The following is a 20747-nucleotide window of genomic DNA, read 5'->3' on the forward strand; positions in this document are numbered from 1 at the left end:
AAAGTTCAATTCACGTCTTTGTTTTTCATCCTTGCATATAACAATTTCAAGATAAGTAACATTATCTTTAATTGGGATACCATATACTTCATGTAAAACACAATCCTTGAGTGGAAATAAGACTGACTTATTTATATTCATTTTCAAACCCGAAACTAAGGAAAAGTATTCAATACAGAAAACTGCTTTAGAAACGTCATTCCTGTCTCTTAAAAATATGGTGGTATCATCAGCAGTTGACATAGTTTAAATTCCTTGCCAAGTGCTGAAACACCTTGAAAATATCCTTTCTTGATATGAAGAGTCATAATTTGAGTAACAAATAAAAATACAAATGGACTAATTGGGCAGCCCTGCCTAATGCCACGGCCAATATCAAATCTTTGGGATGTCCCGTGAGCTAATTTTACAGAGCTAGTACAACCACTATATAAAGTTTGGACTGCTTTAAAAAAAAAAGTCACCAAACCCCCAAAAACGTATTGCTTTGAACATAAACTCATGTTCTACAGTGTCAACAGTGTCAAAATATTTATAAAAATCAACAATCAACAAATCATTAAGGATGAGGACATTATAGTCAATCATATCTAAGATCAGCCGGATGTTATTACTAATTTGTCGACCATGCATAAAACCAGGTTGTTCTTCATCAATTATATGATGCAAGCCTTGTTTCAACCTCTTAGCAAATACAAGGGCAAATAATTTCCCCTCATTATTCAACAGGGCAATTGGTCTCCAGTTGTCTATATAAAGAGTATCCATATTAGGTTTGGGAATCAAAGTAATTACACCTTGCTTTAAGGAAGCCGGTAACTTCCCTTTTTCTATTGATTCTTGAAACATTTATTTTAGATTTTCATTGGGAATATTATTAATCATTAATTTACATATGGAAGTCTTTTCGCCTGTCCTTTTTTCTAAATTAAAGAAATATTTTGTATTTTTCGCTCCCTCTTCCATCCATTTTCGTTTTGATCCTACAAACATTCCCCGGTCCTTTTCCTCGTAGATACAGTCTAACTGCAATTGAAATGATGATAGCTCCAGTAATTCCTGATTAGTTAGTTCACTTTTTTAAGTATAATCAATTATTCCCTTTATGATGTCATATTCTTTCTCTTGGCACGAGCAATTTCTTTCCCCATTGAAATAGCCAAAAGCCTTAATCAAATTTCATTAGCTCCCAGTAACTTCCAAATGTATTCATAACACAAGCACAATTCCAGTATATATTATCATTAATTCCTGCTACTTCCTTCTTAAATACTTCATTCTCTAGTAAAGTCCATTTTCCAGTAACCTTTACCAACTTTTTTTTCTTGACAAACCATGTGTATTTCTCTATATTGAGATCCCTTTGTGGTCTGTTAAAATCGATGGTTCAATCGTGACTGTATCAACCTTGTGAGCCATATCTTCAGATATCAGCCAGAAATCAATACTGGATTGTATAGATAAATCTTTGGTACTCCCATGTAAACAATATTATCTGGGTTCTTATGTCTCCAAATATCTAGAACACCTAACCGTAGACATATATTCCTTATCTCACAAACATAATTGCTATCCTTAGGAGGCCATCTATCTAGATTATCATGTAATACTGTATTAAAATCTCCACCCCATATTACTTTGGCCAATGTAAATTTAGACAACTTTACTGATTTTCTTCTCAATGTCTCTAAATAAAACACAGTTACTTGACTTGTTATTGGAAGCATCAGTATTTACAACATTGAATTGAACATGGTTGACATCAACCAATAGATTAACCCATCTCCCTGTATTATCTGTTTCATGACTCAATTTATGACTCTTACCCTTACAATGCAAAAATAAAGATTTCCTTTTCAAAATATTATGGATTCCACGGAAGTGGTTGATTTATATGCAGTGGGGCAAAAGGGTATTTAGTCAGCCACCAATTGTGCAAGATCTCCCACTTAAAAAGATGAGAGAGGCCTGTATTTTTCATCATAGGTACACTTCAACTATGACAGACAAAATGAGAAAAAAAATCCAGAAAATCACATTGTAGGATTTTTAATGAATTTATTTGCAAATTATGGTGGAAAATAAGTATTTGGTCAATAACAAAAGTTTATCTCAATACTTTGTTATATACCCTTTGTTGGGAATGACAGAGGTCAAACATTTTCTGTAAGTCTTCACAAGGTTTTCACACACTGTTGCTGGTATTTTGGCCCATTCCTCCATGCAGATCTCCTCTAGACTCCTCTAGAGTTTTGGGGCTGTTCCTGGGCAACACGGACTTTCAACTCCCTCCAAAGATTTTCTATGGGGTTGAGATCTGGAGACTGGCTAGGATCATTGTCATGCTGAAAGACCCAGCCACGTTTCATCTTCAATGCCCTTGCTAATGGAAGGAGGTTTTAACTCAAAATCTCACGATACATGGCCCCATTCATTCTATCCTTTACATGGATCAGTCGTCCTGGTCCCTTTGCAGAAAAACAGCCCCAAAGCATGATGTTTCCACCCCCATGCTTCACAGTAGGTATGGTGTTCTTTGGATGCAACTCAGCATTCTTTGTCCCCCAAACACGACGAGTTGAGTTTTTACCAAAAAGTTATATTTTGGTTTCATCTGACCATATGACATTCTCCCAATCTTCTTCTGGATCATCCAAATGCTCTCTAGCAAACTTCAGATGGGCCTGGACATGTACTGGCTTGCGCAGGGGGACACGTGTGGCACTGCAGGATTTGAGTCCCTGGCGGCGTAGTGTGTTACTGATGGCTTTGTTACTTTGGTCCCAGCTCTCTGCAGGTTATTCACTAGGTCCCCCCGTGTGGTTCTGGGATTTTTGCTCACCGTTCTTGTGATCATTTTGACCCCAAGGGGTGAGATCTTGCGTGGAGCCCCAGATCGAGGGAGATCATCAGTGGTCTTCTATGTCTTCCATTTCCTAATAATTGTTCCCACAGTTGATTTCTTCAAACCAAGCTGCTTACCTATTGCAGATTCAGTCTTCCCAGCCTGGTGCAGGTCTACAATTTTGTTCCTGGTGTCCTTTGACAGCTCTTTGGTCTTGGCCATAGTAGAGTTTGGAGTGAGACTGTTTGATGTTGTGGACAGGTGTCTTTTATACTGATAACAAGTTCAAACAGGTGCCATTAATACAGGTAATGAGTGGAGGACAGAGGAGCCTCTTAAAGAAGAAGTTACAGGTCTGTGAGAGCCAGGAATCTTGCTTGCTGGTAGGTGGCCAAATACTTATTTTCCACCATAATTTGCAAATTAATTCATTAAAAATCTTACAATGTGATTTTCTGGATTTTTTTTCTAATTTTGTCTGTCATAGTTGAAGTGTACATATGATGGAAATTACAGACCTCTCTCATCTTTTTAAGTGGGAGAACTTGCACAATTGGTGGCTGACTAAATACGTTATTGCCCCACTGTATATCCATGTAATTCTATGATTTCCAAATTTGTGGCTCTTGATGATATCTTTTCTGTGAAAAAAGAAGGTGAGAATCTGTCTCACTTGTTATTTGAATGTACATTTGTGTCAGAATTCTGGGAAAACCTTGCAAAGTACTTATTTACCATTATGAACACTGCCTATAATTTTAACATCAAATATATAACATGTTACTATTGCAAACGATAACAAAACCACTGAAATTATTGTTCTTTTTTTTATTCTTGTTGCCAAATACTTTATACACAAACAACAATTCCAAAATTCTATACCAAAATTACAGATTTTTCTGTTTGAATTTAATTATCTTCTTAAAATACTAACCCTAGTGAATAACAACAAGAATAACATCTTCATGAATCATTATAAGAATATATTTTCAGAGTGCATATAATTGCACTTAAATTTATGTTTATTTTTTGTATTGTACTTTTATTTATCTTTTTTGTATGCTTGAGCATTGTTAATACCTGTGTTTGGTTTGCTAGTCATGTTTGATGTAGCAATGTAAGTTGATTTTTGTATTATGAATAAAATACATTTATAATATATATATATATTTTAAAGATACGTGAACATGCCAGTTATAGCTAGCTTATAAAGAGCTACATTAAGAAATGTCCTGTAGTACTGCATTGTATTATTTTGTACAAAGTGTGCAAAACAAGACAATAGGGTATTGAAATGATGTATTGTGCAATTTCTTGGCTTGCAATGTCTCGTGCAAGTTCACCAAAGTAAGGGCAATCAATGAGTATGCTGAGCTATTTAACACGCAACAGACCGAAGAGAAACGCACACTAGCGTTTTTCATAAAGGGAGCAGGCGAGGGAGAGTGAGGATCGGGGCAGGCAGAGAGACAGTCAACCGTGCGCATAGGCTATACCAGTGGTTCCCAACTTATTTGGTTACTGTACCACCAACTGAATTTTTCTCTGCCCGGAATATCCCTGAAGTACCCCCTCGTGCATTTTACCAGTAGGCCTATGGTCTCATGAGTCTTTTCAAGTACCCCCTGTGGTTAGGCCAAGAAGCCTCAGGGGTCCTAGTACCCCTGGTTGGGAACCCCTGGCCTATACTGTATGTATATATATGTATGTATACTGTATGTATACTGTACCTCTCTCACCAGGCTCGAATATGACTCTCACAATATTAACTTATGTAGAGTATTTCAACAGCATGGGATGTTAGGTGAGAAGGACATCTCCAATAATAATTCCTATTGTAAACTGTCTAGGGTGATAACAGTAGGGTATTAACTTCAGATCAAATTATTATAGGTTTCTGTTATTGTATCAGGATAGGCTATCCCATGCATTAAATTAAATTGAAACAGTAAATGACTCCACCAAAGCAACATACATAAGGTTCGATATGTGTATTATTACATTTTCATAGCACTACATCAAAAATAAATAAAGATTATAAACCCCAGTGAGTCGTGTACCAACCCATGTCCAAATAATTTCAAGTTTAAAATATAAATACTCACAGGGTGACCCTTCAGTCCATGATGAACAACAACTTGTGCTCTGCAGAGCCTCAGGCCACCACCCCCTATAGCCAGACCAGACGCTGGTGGAAAGGGCCACTATGAACTCACCATCTTTAGCCCCAGATGGAATGCACCATAGTAGCTCATTAGTACCTTCAGGTGAAATAAATGGTGGGAAAACAACAAGATCATAAAATACTTAAATACTTCACCAACTCTCCAACTCTATCTTAAATCCCCAATATTTTCAATATTTACAGAATTATATTTTGAGTATTGTATTACATTATTGAACTTCAACATCATAAATGCATGTGGATGGTGCCAGAGAGGAAGGCTGCCGTTTTATTGGCTCTTAACCAATAGTGCTATTATGTTTGTTTTTGTTGCAGTGTTTGTAACTTATTTTGTACATAATGTTGCTGCTACCGTCTCTTATCACCGAAAAGACCGAAAAGAGCTTCTAGACATCAGAGCAGCAATTACTCACCTTGAATTGGACTGTCATTAAAAACTGTAAAAACTTGTGTTTCACCGAGTCGAAGCTGAACGACGACATGGATAACATACAGCTGGCGGGTTATACACTAGAACAGCTGCCTCTGGTAAGACAAAGGGTGACGGTCTATGTATATTTGTAAACAACAGCTGGTGCACGATGTCTAAGGAAGTCTCGAGATTTTGCTTGCCTGAGGTATAGTATCTCATGATAAGCTGTAGACCACACTATCTACCAAGAGAGTTTCATCTGTATTTTTTCTAGCTGTCTATATACCACCATAGACCAGCACTAAGATCGCACTCAATGAGCTGTATACCGACATAAGCAAATAGGAAAACGCTCATCCAGAGGCGGTGCTCCTAGTGGCCAGGGACTTTAATGCAGGGAAAATTACATTTGTTTTAACAAATTACTATCAGCATGTTAAATGTGCAACCAGAGGGAAAAAAACTCTACACCAACTTTACTCCACACACAGATACACATACAAAGCTCTCCCTTTGCCCTCCACTTGGCAAATCTGACCATAATTCTATCCTCCTGATTCCTGCTTACAAGCAAAAATTAAAGCAGGAAGCGCCAGTGACTCGGTCAATAAAAAAAATGGTCAGATGAAGCATATGCTAAACTACAGGACTGGTTTGCTAGCACAGACTGGAATATGTTCCAAGATTCTTGAGGACTACACCACATCAGTCATTGGCGTTATCCCCACAGTTTATGTATGTACATACCCTAACCAGAAGCCATGGAGTACAGGAAACATCTACACTGAGTTAAAGGGTAGAGCTGCCACTTTCAAGGAATGAGACTATAAGAAATCCCGCTATGCCATCCGACAAGCCACCAAACAGGCAAAGTGTCAATACAGGACTAAGAACGAATTGTAATACATCGGCTCCGACCCTCGTAGGATGTGGCAGGGCTTGCAAACTATTAAAGAGTACAAAGAGAAGCAAAGCCAAGAGCTGCCCAGTAACACAAGCATACCAGATGAGCTAAATAACTTCTATGCTCGCTTTGAGGCAAGTAACACTGAAACATGCATGAGAGCATCAGCTGTTCCGGACAACTGTGTGATCACGCTCTCCGCAGCCGATGGGAGTAAGACCTTTAAACGGGTCAACATTCACAAGGCCACAGGGCCAGACGGATTACCAGGACGTGTACTCCGAGCATGCGCTGACCAACTGGCAAGTGTCTTAACTGATATTTTCAAACTCTACCTGTCTGAGTCTGTAACACCAACATGTTTCAAGCAGACCACCATAGTCCATGTGCCCAAGAACACCAAGGTAACTTGCCTAAATGACTACCGATCCGTAATGACTACCGGCCTGCATGTACATATTACCTCAATTACCTCAACTAACCGGTGCCCCTGCACATTGACTCTGTACCGGTACCCCCTGTATAAACCTCGCTATTATTATCTTACTGCTGCTCTGTAATTACAGTTGAAGTCAGAAGTTTACATACACCTTAGCCAAATACATTTAAGCTCAGTTTTTCACAATTCCTGAAGTTTAATCCTAGTAAAAATTCCCTGTCTTAGGTCAGTTGGGATCATCACTTCATTTTAAGAATGTGAAATGTCAGAATACTAGTAGACATAATGATTTGTTTCAGCTTTTAATTCTTATATCACATTCCCAGTGGGTCAGAAGTTTACATACACTCAATTAGCATTTGGTAGCATTGCCTTTTACATTGCTTAACTTGGGTCAAACGTTTTGGGTAGCCTTCCACAAGCTTCCCACAATAAGTTGGGTAAATGTTGGCCCATTACTCCTGACAGAGCTGGTGTAACTGAGTCAGGTGTGTAGGGATCCTTGCTCGCACACACTTTTTCAGTTCTGCCCAAAAATATTCTATAGGATTGTGGTCAGGGCTTTGTGATATCCACAAATTACTCTAAAAGCAGCCTACAGCAAATGCAGTTTAGAGTTTTGTAATGAAAAACATTTTTTGATTATTAAAGTGAGATGGCAATACACACCATCATATTTTTTATATATAAAATAAATAAAAATGACAAATTTAAACTTACAATAAATAATATATATTTTCCTGCCTCATGATGCCATGTATTTTGTGAAGTGACCAGACCCTCCTGCAGCAAAGCACCCCCACAACATGATGCTTCCACCCCCACAACATGATGCTTCCACCCCCGTACGGTACGTTTGGGATGGTGTTCTTCGGCTTGCAAGCCTCCCCCTTGTTACACCAAACATAACGATGGTCATTATGGCCAAACAGTTAAAATGTTGTTTCATCAGACGAGAGGATATTCTCCAAAAAGTACGATCTTTGTCCCCATGTGCAGTTGCAAACCGTAGTCTGGCTTTTTTGGGGGCGGTTTTGGAGCAGTGGCTCCTTCCTTGCTGAGCGGCCTTTCAGGTTATGTCGATATAGGAATCGTTTTACTGTGGATATAGATACTTTTGACCGGTTTCCTCCAGCATCTTCACAAGATCCTTTGCAGTTGTTCTGAGATTGATTTGCACTTTTTTCACCAAAGTACGTTCATCTCTAGGAGACAGAGGGCGTCTCCTTCCTGAGCGGTATGACGGCTGCGTGGTCCCATGGTGTTTATACTTGAGTACCATTGTTTGTACAGATGAACATGGTGCCTTCAGATGTTTGGAAATTGCTCCCAAGGATGAACCAGACTTGTGGAGGTCTACAATTTTTTTTCTGAGGTCTTGGCTGATTTCTTTTGATTTTCGAATGATGTCAAGCAAAGAGGCCCTGAGTTTGAAGGTAGGCCTTGAAATACATCCACAGGTACACCTCCAATTGACTCAAATGGTGTCAATTAGCCTATCAGAAGTTTCTAAAGCCATAACATAATTTTCTGGAATTTTCCAAGCTGTTTAAAAGCACAGTCAACTTAGTGTATGTACACTTCTGACCCACTGGAATTGTGATACAGTGAATTATAAGTGAAATAATCTGTCTGTAAAGAATTGTTGGAAAAATTACTTGTGTCACATGCACAAAGTAATGTCCTAACCGACTAGCCAAAACTATGGTTTGTTAACAAGAAATATGTGGAGTGGTTGAAAAACGAGTTTTAATGACTCCAACCTAAGTGTATGTAAACTTCCGGCTTCAACTATACATTAAATATATTAAATAGTCATTCAGAAGTCTTGGCCACTGGAATAAAATAGTTTTTGGCTCAGTCAATTGAAGGGCTCCGGAGTGGCGTAGTGATCTAAGACTCTGCATCTAAGACATTGCATCATTGTACAGGGTAGGCCATCATTGTAAATAAGAATTTGTTCATAACTGATTTGAATAGTTAAATAAAGTTTTTTTTATTTTTTTAAGTCTAATAATTGCCTACCCATGTCCTGAATGCTGTAACCTATTCACATTTGTTTGTATACGTGCAAATAAAACAATAGCCAACGACAACAAGAGTATACAGCCGAGTCGGCTTCAGATGCTGGATGTGTTATGTCTCCAACATTTGCCAGAGGGCGCAGTGTCTGATCGGGACACAACACCATCTACGGTTTTGTTGGATTGGTAAACCTGTTTTAACACGAAATTATAGAGAATGCATTGTCGGAAGGGAGGCTATTTGAGGAGCGCTAGGTGCATCTATCTTATTTCTCACTGAGTTGAAGCAAAGGTTGGGCTCCATTCTAAAGCCAACCTCTCCGCTAAAACACGGCCCAATTTGGAGTGGGGTTGTATATCATGCAGGAAGGATGGATGCACTGATTTGATACACTGATATTATTATTTGTTTTGTTTCTGCAAGATGGAGCCGCAAATGATGTCCTGCTTCGTTTTCTTCGCTTTTGCGTTTACAGAAAACGTCGGATGTATTAGAGGAAGGGTTGGACCTAAAGTGACCGAAAAGGTTAGTAGAGCATCGTGCTGTCATGTTATTTTATGTGACGTCGGAGAATACACAAACACAGGCTTGCCTCACGGGGGAATTCGATGGAAGCCTTCAAATAACAGCTGCATTGTTGAATACATAGCACGAGAACCTACATGTTTAATAACAGATATAGCGCAATAACAGCACACGGTATTTATCACATTCTTGCGTTAAACGGCTTGGTAGCCTACACATATCGACATAGGAGCCTCGGGAGCTAGGAATAGTTAACCGGAGATTAAACTCAACAGCCTATTTTTTTATATATACAAGTAGCCTGGATACTGCCAAAGGGCAAGGCATTGAATGGAATGAGTCGGACTATAAAAGCCAAGCTATTCCACATAATATGCTACACTCATTCCCCATTGCACCATTTAGTAAAATATCCTTTAGAAATGCAGCTTGTATAGGCCTATGTTTATGGGATATCTTAGCTATTCAAATTTGTACAATAAATAATTACAATCCATAAGTGTATAAATAAAAATTGGGACTATTTAGGGAAACGTCAAAGGTTCAGATTTATCTACTCTCAAATGCCACCAGTGCCCACCACCATTAAGATAAAGTGACTTTAAGTCTGTGCAACTAGATGAGACATTTTCTCCAGTTCAGCAATATATCAAATATCATAAAACACAAATATGATCACTTCTGTTTCACATCTCAACAAACTCTAATCTATAAACTGTCCTGTATCAGTCTACAGTATATGAATACATAATTGAAGCTGGTATGTTTTGTGTTTGTCTCCCTATCACAGGTGTTCTTTGACATCACCGTGGCAGGTCATGAAGTTGGCCGGATTGTGATTGGCCTGTTTGGAGATGTTGTTCCCCTGACTGTGAATAACTTTGTGGCTCTTGCCACAGGGGAGGTAAGCCTGTGAAACCTGTTATTGTTGTGTGAGTAAACAACACAAAGGAAAGCATCTGAATACCAATATCCATCCATAGATCATAGGTCTTATGAAACCTGTTATTGTTGTGTGAGTAAACAACACAAAGGAAAGCATCTGAATACCAATATCCATCCATAGATCATAGGTCTTAAGAGCTGACATGATGTTGCTTTGGCAGAGTAAACTGAACACGCCGTCTTCATCTCAAATGGCACCCTATTCCCTAAATGGTGTACTTTTTACCAGGGCCCATAGGGGCTCTTGTCAAAAGTGTACAGCACTTTGAATATCAGCTGATGTACGAAGAGCTATAAAAATACATTTGATTTGATTTGATATTCCTTGCACAATTGCAAATGGATAAGCGATGCTCATTTCAATTTCCAAAATCGTTGTTTTTGCAGAAAGGATACGGCTACAAAGGAAGTACATTTCACCGGGTGATCAAGGACTTCATGATCCAAGGAGGTGACTTCACAGCTGGAGATGGAAATGGAGGTAAGAAAAATTGAAGTATGATCACGTAGAGTTTGACCTGTCTTAGACATTTGATCTCATGTTGAATGTTGGGAATAGTAACAATAATAATTATTCATTTAATTTGTAAAGCGTTTTTCTCATAGAGCATCAACAGAGCAGAAAAGGTGGTTATGCACTACTTTTGACATGGGCCCATAGTCTCCAGTCCCAGTGTCTCCATCTGTCACACAGTCCCTGTGTAAAATGCTGTTTACTCATTTGCTTGCACAGGTAGAAGCATTTACGGGAACCAATTTGCTGATGAGAACTTCAAGCTGAAGCACATGGGAGCAGGTTGGGTCAGCATGGCCAACGCGGGCCCAGACACCAACGGCTCTCAGTTCTTCATCACTGCGTCCAGGGCTCCTTGGCTGGACGGGAAGCACGTGGTGTTTGGGAAAATCTTGGAGGGCATGGTAAGTGGAGGCACACTACTGGAGGCTCACAATTTGCTGTTAGAGTTTGAATTGTTTTTGTGGCCACAGGCATTGGAAAATCATCTGTCACTCACACACACACACGCACACGCACATGCACACGCACACAGGTGATACATAGTGGTCCAATTCAACACTAATACATATTCTAATGTTATTTTTTCAGTCTGTGGTTCATACCATCGAGCTCCAAGACACAAATGACCGGAACCTGCCCTACACAGAGTGTGTCATTGTCAACAGTGGGAAGATAGAAGTCAAAGAGCCATTTATTGTGGATGTGGAGGGTTGGTAGGGTTATCACTATGTGTGTTACTGTATTCAGAGAAGTATTATGCAGTTGTTGTTTATGGCTCTCTAATGTGTATACTAACTTTTAACAAAATGAATACAATGAATTCAGTCATTATGAGAAGATGTCATTTACAATTAATATCTTAAAACCATTGTAATTTAGTTTTTTAACCTACACTCATTAACTGCCAAAATGATCAGTATGTCATTTGCACTATCCACTCAGCACTTTGTCATGCTAAGCTGAAACAACTTTTAGTTTTTTACAATGTTGAAAGATTACACAAAGTATATTATACTTCACTTATTTTGACATATCAAATGTAATCACAGCAGCTGTATGTTGTGAAATGTTAATGAGGTTCCCATTTGTGAACATGTTGCATTGTTATGGTGAGTATGTTTTATTATTTATGAGACATTAATTTGTGGGGATTAATCTGGAAGATGTAGCAAGCTGCAAAGTTGTTAATATTTTAAAAAACTATTGCACAATTGCATAGAAAATTGCTAGTGATTACTTCAGGGCAATTCCACTTTAACCGAATTACACTTTGACTCAGATGTATCACTTTAAAATGTATGCCAAACAAAAACATTGATTTCTAAGTTTAACAAACCATATAACTCCATGCACAATGACTACTAACAATTTACACTTACATTTACTAAAAGAACTGAACAGATGCAAAATTTGGTAATAGAATTACAGTAAAATCTCCCTCAATTTCTTATGCAAACACATTTTCCAATAATTAAGATTCAAATATGTATGCAAAAAGAATGGGGTGTCAGTTATGACATGACACCTTGAGTTTGAAATAATTTATTTTGGTTATTTAACTACAGTAGGTGAAGTGGATTTACATCTGGTAACGGAATTACGGAAATGAAATTGCATCATGGATCCCTGATCTGTACTATACAGAAATGCATAATGAAGGATATGAATATCATGCTCATCATGGTGATTTATCCTGAATAGGTACACAAAGGTGGAAATATGCAATGTCTTCATTTTGCTTATTTGAGTTTTATTCTACACACTGGCTATTATTGTAATGAGCATTTGGTTGGTACGGACCAGAGTGCAGTACAGTATAGCACAGTAGAGTAGAATACAGTAAAGTAGATATGTTCAGCACTCTTCAACATTATTGTGTTTTGATGTACTTTTTCTGGTAGATGTTGTCCAAGACCAATTTTCCATCTGTTTAACCAGAAATCAAAGTCCAACATTTTTGGATGGAATAATGTATTTTTTTTATATATATGCCATGATTTCTCAAAAATATAGACTGTTAGCTTTAATTTGACATCCAATTTGACATGCTCCTATGAACTTCACATGTTGGTGCTCTTGGATCCTTTTAAATGGAAATGCCCTTGTTAAATAGGAATCATTTTATTTTAAAATGTTCATCCATAGATAGTTGTTTTAAAAATCTAGCAATTCATTCAGTCTTTCAGAGATATCCACAAGCATATCATATACAGTTGAACTCGGAAGTTTACATACACTTAGGTTGGAGTCATTGAAACTTGTTTTTCAACCACTCACTTATAGCTTGTCAATTAAAGATTACATAAAAAAGAAAAAACAATGTTATTTTGTATCTGCTTGATCTTGTGTATTCTGAACTATGTAACTCCTATCTTCTGATCATTTCCTCATAGTCTTCCAAATGTATTCTTTCCAAATAGAGCTTACCTATAAAATGGGCTGATGGTGAAGTAGACATACTCGGTATTCATATCATAAATTATATAAATAAGCTCTCCACAATGAATTTCAATAGAAAACTTGTAAAAATAGACAAGATCCTGCAACCATGGAGAGGTAAATACCTGTCTATTTATGGAACTTGTAATTGTAGCGTTATGTCCTTCATGGAGTTATCAGAATTGTACGGGAAGGTCTGCTCAATCCAAGAGTACAACCAATTGATTACACCATTGCCCCAAAAATGGAGGAGACAGGTGGCAGCGGGAGGAGGTAGGGAACTGGTCTGTCTTCCCAATATAAAGGATCAAAACTGGCAGAGGAATAAAAATAGCATAAATAGGAAAGTATACCAGTTTCATTTGATGACCAGGATGTTGACAACTGTGCCATACAGATTGCAAAATAGTTGGGAAGAGATTTCTGATGTACCGATTCCATGGTACAGGGTGTATGAGTTGATATATATAAAACAATGCAAGATTCAAGACTTTGTGCTTTTCAGCTAAAATTATCATATAGAATTCTTGCCACCAACAAAATGTTGAATATTTGGGGGATAAAATCATCGAAGCTCTGCAGATTTTGTTGTGAGGATACAGAATCAATAGACAATTTATTTTGGTATTGCCCTCAGGTAGCCTGTTTCTGGTCTCAGGTTCAGGAATGACTGTGGGAGGGGTCTCGAATGGTTGAGGGACAGCTATTGGGGAACTGTGGGGGGATCTTGGAGGGTTCGGGTTTCACAAGGTTGTGATCATGAAAAAGGAAACTATGACATATTTTATATCACTATCATGCACACACACCCTCACACATAAGGCTGGCTCTGTTGCGAAAAGACTGATAGATGTTTGATAGTGTCTTGATGCTGTATTGTTTGTCCTTCATGTTCTAATACTTTAAAACCTGTTAGGGATGCTGCGAATTTTCGCAGCTTTTTGTTAAAAATCGTGCAAAATTTCAACGTCCTGCTACTCATGCCAGGAATATAGTATGTGCATATGATTAGTATTAGTATGTGTGGATAGAAAACACTCTGAAGTCTCTACAACTGGTTAAATCATGTCTGTGGCTATAACAGAACGTGTTTAGGAGTAAAAATCCCAAGGAAAACTGTTCACAAAAAAAAAAAAAATATATTAATCCGCCAGTCTATGTATTGTCTATGGCAAGAGAAAATAGATAGAGTCCCGTTTACAATGCCTACAGCTTCCACACGATGTCGCCAGTACTGGCATTTCTTTGCTAGTTAATCCTTGGTGGGATGACGTATAGTCACTTCCTGTCTTGGGGTAACCGAAGGCAGTTATGAAAGGGAAAAAATGGACGATGATTTCAAGACTTGCTGCTATCGAATACAGATCACCCCGTGATCAATTTTATCGATTATTAACGTTTACTAATACCTAAAGTTGGATTACAAAAGTATCTCGAAGTGTTTTGTGAAAGTTTAATCGAAAAAAAGACCCAATGGTGATGTTTATGGGACATCTAGGAGTGCCAACAAAGAAGATCGTCAAAGGTAAGGAATGTTTTATATTTTATTTCTGCGTTTTGTGTAGCGCCGGCTATGCTAATTATTTTGTTTACGTCCCCTTCAGGTATTTCGGGGTGTTGCATGCTATCAGATAATAGCTTCTCATGCTTTCGCCAAAAAGCATAAAAACAATCTGACTTGTTGGCTCGATTCACAACGAGTGTAGCTTTAATTCAGTACCCTGCATGTGTGTTTTAATGAACGTTTGAGTTTTAACGAGTGCTATTATCATTTAGCGTAGCGCATTTGCATTTCCAGATGGCTAGATGGCACGCCTGCGTGTCGGGTGCGCTTAAGAGTTTAATGAATATGATGTCAGTTCAGTTGTCATCTGAGACATTCTCATCAATGATAAGATGACATAAACTCTACAGTGGAAAGTCTACACATCAGAGTTATCGGATTCACATGGAAATGTTGTTCAATTTAAATGTTGTCGGCGTCGCCGGTCTACTAGCCACCACCGATCCCTTTTTCCTTTTCTGTTTGTTTTGTCTTTGGTTCTTTTTTCACACCTGGTTTCATTTACGTTAATTTCTGTGTGTATTACTCTTTTTATGTGATGTGCTTGGTTGTATTTACCGTTATTTGTTTTCACTGTTACGTAAGTGTATATAGTGTCTGAACTGTGTTTGTTCCTCCGTGCGTTTACACGGGTTCTCTGTTACGAGGGCATAGTCTTTATCAACTGTGCCATTCCTGTCGGTCGCTTCTTAGACATCCCTGCTCTCCTGCGCCTGACTCCTACACCTATCACCTAGACGCACCTTATCACAATAATAAGAAAGGATTAATCAAATTCCGGTGTTGATTTAACGTGCAAGTTATTGTACTGTACTTATTTATGCTCACAATATCTTTAATATTACTCTATTTACTTTTCCGATTTTCAGATTGGCTTACATGAAGAGTACAGATGAGGCAGCAACATCCAGCCCGAGGAAAATCAACAAGGAAGTGGTGAATGGATAACCATTACACACTGTAGGTTTAGCCTACTGTCTGGTCTTAGGCATGCTCTCCCTAACCACCCTGTGTCTCCCCTGCTGGAGGGCCTGTGGCCCTAAGACCGCGCTGAGAACACCCTGGCCTGATGACTTCTGGACGTGCCAGGCCTGAGCCCACCTGGTTGTGCTGTTGATCCTAGTTCTCTGAGCCCACTATTCTAGTGGCACTTCCTTTGTGATGAGAGATCTGTCACAATACACCTTGTTTAAATCACCATGTGAAAAAATGTAGAAATTTGTAATATAGTAATTTATTAAATGTATTAATGAATAAATAATGAAATAATTTAACATCTAAATTATTATTATTATTATTAAACATATATTGGGCACTATCTTAACCGGTAGTGACACCCCATCCCAGGCAACCTTGTCACGGAAATCAGAAAAGCAATCAAATTAAATCGTTTACCTTTGATGAACTCCCAGGTAGACAGCCACGGTTAATTTTTTCCCAAAATATTATTTTTGTAGGCGAAATAGCTTCGTTTGTTCTTCACATTTGGCTGAGAAATCCCCCGGAAATTGCGGTCACCACATCCCTAAAAATATTCAAAATTATCTCCATAATATCGACAGAAACATGGCAAATGTTGTTTCGAATCCATCCTCAAGGTGTTTTTCTAATATCTATTTGATAATATATCCGTCGGGACAATTCGTTTTTCACGAGGACCGATTGGAATAAAGGCTACCTCTGTATTTTATGCGAGAATCTCTCTCGGAGCCACCATGTGACCACTTACGCAATGTGGCCGCCTATGGCTATTCTTCAACAGAAATTCGTAAAACTACGTCACAATGCTGTAGACACCTTGGGGAATACGTAGAAAGCCTAAGCTCGTTGATGGTACATTCACAGCTGAATAGGGAGTCATTGGAACGCAGCCCTTTCAAAACCTGGGGCACTTCCAGATTGGATTTTTCTCAGGCTTTCGCCTGCAACATCAGTTCTGTTATAAGACAATATCTTTACAGTTTTGGAAACGTTAGAGTGTTTTCTATCCAAAGCTGTCAATTATATGCATATTCTAGGATCTAGGATCTGCAGTGTCCACTCATTCAGAGTGGTCTTACTCCCTTATTTTTCAGAACACAAGCCTGAAACAATTACTAAAGACTGTTGACATCTAGTGGAAGCCATAGGAAGTGCAATGTGAGTCCTAAGTCAATGGAATCTGTATAGGCAGTCAATGGAAAACTACAAACATAAAAACAATCCCACTTCCTGGATGGATTTTTCTCAGGTTCTCACCTGCCAACAGGACTGATCCTGTTATACTCACAAACATTATATTAATCATTCTGGAAACTTGAGTGTTTTCTATATAAATCTACCAATTATAGGCATATTCGAGCTTCTGGGCCTGAGTAAAAGGCAGTTTACTTTGGGCAAGCTTTTCATCCGGAGGTGAAAATAGTGCCCCCTACCCTTAAGACATTAACAGCTTACAGACGGTAGGCAATTAAGGTCACAGGTATGAAAACTTTGGACACTAAAGAGGCCTTTCAACTGACTCTGAAAAACACCTAAAGAAAGAAGCCCAGGGTCCCTGCTCATCTGCATGAATGTGCCTTAGGCATGCTGCAAGGAGGCATGAGGACTACAGTGGCCATAAATTGGGCAATAAATTGCAATGTCCATACTGTGAGATGCCTAAGACAGCACTACAGGGAGACAAGACGGACAGCTGATCATCCTCGCAGTGGCAGACCACGTGTAACAACACCTGCACAGGATCGGTACATCCGAACATCACACCTGCGGGACATGGCAACAACAACTCCCCGAGTTACACTAGGAATGCACAATCCCTCCATCAGTGCTCAGACTGTCCGCAACAGGCTGATAGAGGCTGGACTGAGGGCTTGTAGGCCTGCTGTAAGGCAGGTCCTCACCAGACATCACCGGCAACAACGTCGCCTATGGGCACAAACCAATCAAACCCGTCACTGGACCAGACAGGACTGGAAAAAGGTTCTCTTCACTGACGAGATGCAGTTTTGTCTTACCAGGGGGGATGGTCGGATTCGCGTTTGGAGATGGAGTGTCCGTCGTGGTCTGGGGCAGTGTGTCACAGCATCATCGGACTGAGCTTGTTGCCATTGCAGGCAATCTCAACGCTGTGCGTTACAGGGAAGACATCCTCCTACCCTTCCTACAGGCTCATCTTGACATGACCCTACAGCATGACAATGCCATCAGCCATACTGCTCGTTCTGTGCGTGATTTCCTGCAAGACAGGAATATCAGTGTTCTGCCATAGCCAGCGAAGAGCCCGTACCTCCATCACATTGAGCATGTCTGGGACCTGTTGGATCGGAGGGTGAGGGCTAAGGTCATTCCCCCAGAAATGTCTAGGAACTTGCAGGTGCCTTGGTGGAAGAGTCGGGTAACATCTCACAGCAAGAACTGGCAAATCTGGTGCAGTCCATGATGAGGAGATACTGACTTTTACTTTTGACCCCCCCCCCCCTTTGTTCAGGGACACATTATTCCATTTCTGTTAGTCACATGTCTGTGGAACTTGTTCAGTTCATGTCTCAGTTGTTGAATCTTGTTATGTTCATACAAATATTTACACATGTTAATGCAGTTGACAGTGAGAGGACGTTTCTTTTTTTGCTGAGTTTATAATATTTGTTAACAAACATTTGAGTAAAAAAAGCTTATTTTGGTTTCTGATAGTGTCACGTTATATAAGGATAGGAGACAGGCGCAGGAATACGTAATAGCGGGATTTATTACTCCACCCAAAATACAACATGTCATGAATATGGGCAAGGGGAAGAAGCCCAAAACAAACACGTATATACAATACACAGGGATGTAACCCAAACAAAAGAGAAAGGTTTAACCTCTAAAGATTACACGGGACGAGACCCAAAAATAATAAGTGCAAAATACACGTAGCACCAAAGCTGAAGCAACAAAGCACAGGTACTCATAAGACCAAGGAACAATAAACGACAAAGACATTGGAGAACAGAGGGCACATATATAATATACTAATCAGGGGGAATGGGAACCAGGTGTACGTAATGAGACAAGACATTCTGGGGTTGGTGGTACTGAATCCAGTTCAGTGAATCCTAGAAAGCCGGTGACTTAAACCTCCGAAGCTGAATGAGCAGCAGTATCGGGGGTATCTGTGACAGATTGGGTATGGCAGTTGAACTAAGCTCATGAGGCATCTATAGGTCATATTCTTCAAGAATCAATGGGTACATATAATTAATTTATAAGTCCATAAATGGATGCTGATTGCCACTTTAATGTAAGAGGGAGATCCCAGAGCAGTGCTTCCTTTCTTTTGATCCTATCAGTGTGGACACAGGCCTCAGCGAAACACTTAACAAGTGTTCTCTCTGCGTTGTGTTTTGGGAAATGCATGTTACATATGCAGCTGTTGTGGAAAAGATGCAGTGTCAAATAATTTGTAAGCCTACGTTCCATCGCTATCGGGAAACCGGGCTCTTGCTAGCTTACAGAATGGCGACCTTGGATCTCTGCTCTGGCTAGTTAGCTTTACATTCCTCCTGCTAGTAGTCAATAATAATTTTTCCTGTCAGCAAACACGTCTAGGTCCTAAAGGTTATGACGTTAGTTAACTAGCCAGTTATTTAGCCTGCTAGCTAGTTATTTATGACTATGTCAGAAATACCAATATCTGGGTATACATTCCTTTGACCTAGCTCATTAACGTTATCAACCAGAGAGACATTCAGGTCTTAGTTCCAATTCCTAGCTAGTTGTCTAATCAAGCTTTGATTATTTGAATCTGCTGTGTAGTGCTAGGGCAAAAACCAAAACGTGCACCCAAAACGTGCACCCAAGGGGCACCAGGACCGAGTTTGGGAAACCCTGGTCTAACGCTATCTGTAAACAGCCAAGTTGACTTCCTATTTTAACAGGCCTTGATGAATAGAAAAACTAGCTAGCTAGTTGAGACAATGAGAGGTAGGCTACACCTGTAGTCAAACTGTTACTAGGATGGTCTGTGTGGATGTGGGTTGTCTTTCTTCATCTCATATCTCAATGATCATTTCTGTCATGCCCTGATCTCTCATTTTGCCTCTCTCTCCCTCCCTCCCTCCCTCCCCTTTCTCAATTCCCCTTTTTTCCTTTTCTCTCCCAGTGTGAAGGCTGTGTATAATGAGCTACACAACACTTTCATGGCCATCAATGAGCAGGGCAAAGCTGTATTGGTGGAAGAACCCCCACAACACACACACACACACAGCGGGCTAATGCGGCCCAATGGAGTGGAGTGTACTGTACTATGGTATGATGTAGACTTCAAACCCTTTGTTATTGTCAGTTACAGTCTAATGTAGTGAACAGTGTTGCTAATGTCGCAGACTGTATAGTAGTGTATGGTCCAACAATGTGACCATTATTAGAGACAGCTGGACTGTAATTTACTGGACCCGGCTTGCCTTGTTGTTCAATGGAGTCTGATGAAACCTCTCAGGAGTGGGCACCAGAAAATAAAAACAAAAAAGGGAATAAAAGAGGTAGAGGCACAGTAAGGCACAATACAGGTGAGCATGTCTCCATCTGTCTATATGATCTCATGCTACAGTACAACTCTAATTCAGTTCTTACCATCTCATTATGATGAATCATCAATTCTTAATTACTGATTGGTTTGTTAATTGTTTGTAGACACTGTTAGTGTATGGTTGATTTACCTTTGTTTCCTCTGTGGATGGATGCATTCACAGACACAACAATCAGCTTGATGGGGATGAACTAGGAGCACAGTGCTTTAGCGGTGGGACAGAGGTGACGGCAACATAGAGGGCGTCGTTCTGAGCCCTATACTATGACTCATGTTTGATCCGTTAGAGGTAAATTTGTTTGTAACCGGTAACATGAAAATGGCTCACCTTTTAGCCAGGGCAAATTTCTAAGGCAACGAATCATTCAGAACTAACCTGCTCGGGGGCAGGCTAACTCA

At 39.4% G+C, this 20747-nt stretch overlaps 1 protein-coding gene and 1 long non-coding RNA gene across 3 annotated transcripts in view; both read left to right on the forward strand.

The window, feature by feature from the left end:
* Positions 1-20747, forward strand: part of LOC127911657 (uncharacterized) — a 61146-nt gene that overhangs the window by 2963 nt on the left and 37436 nt on the right. The window lies entirely within an intron of this gene.
* ppic (peptidylprolyl isomerase C) lies at positions 8878-13117 on the forward strand. 2 transcript variants are annotated; one of them, XM_035735290.2, is made up of 6 exons: positions 8878-8995; positions 9234-9335; positions 10126-10239; positions 10668-10761; positions 11014-11198; positions 11386-13117. In XM_035735290.2, exons 2-6 carry the CDS (start codon positions 9234-9236, stop codon positions 11512-11514), a joined length of 624 nt encoding a protein of 207 aa, XP_035591183.1. In that variant the 5' UTR covers positions 8878-8995; the 3' UTR covers positions 11515-13117. The 2 variants fall into 2 exon arrangements, with proteins under 2 accessions (XP_035591183.1, XP_035591184.1); XM_035735291.2 differs by lacking the exon at positions 8878-8995 and adding an exon at positions 9084-9101.

Source organism: Oncorhynchus keta, chromosome 25, assembly GCF_023373465.1.
Source record: "Oncorhynchus keta strain PuntledgeMale-10-30-2019 chromosome 25, Oket_V2, whole genome shotgun sequence".
Lineage (NCBI taxonomy): Eukaryota > Metazoa > Chordata > Actinopteri > Salmoniformes > Salmonidae > Oncorhynchus > Oncorhynchus keta.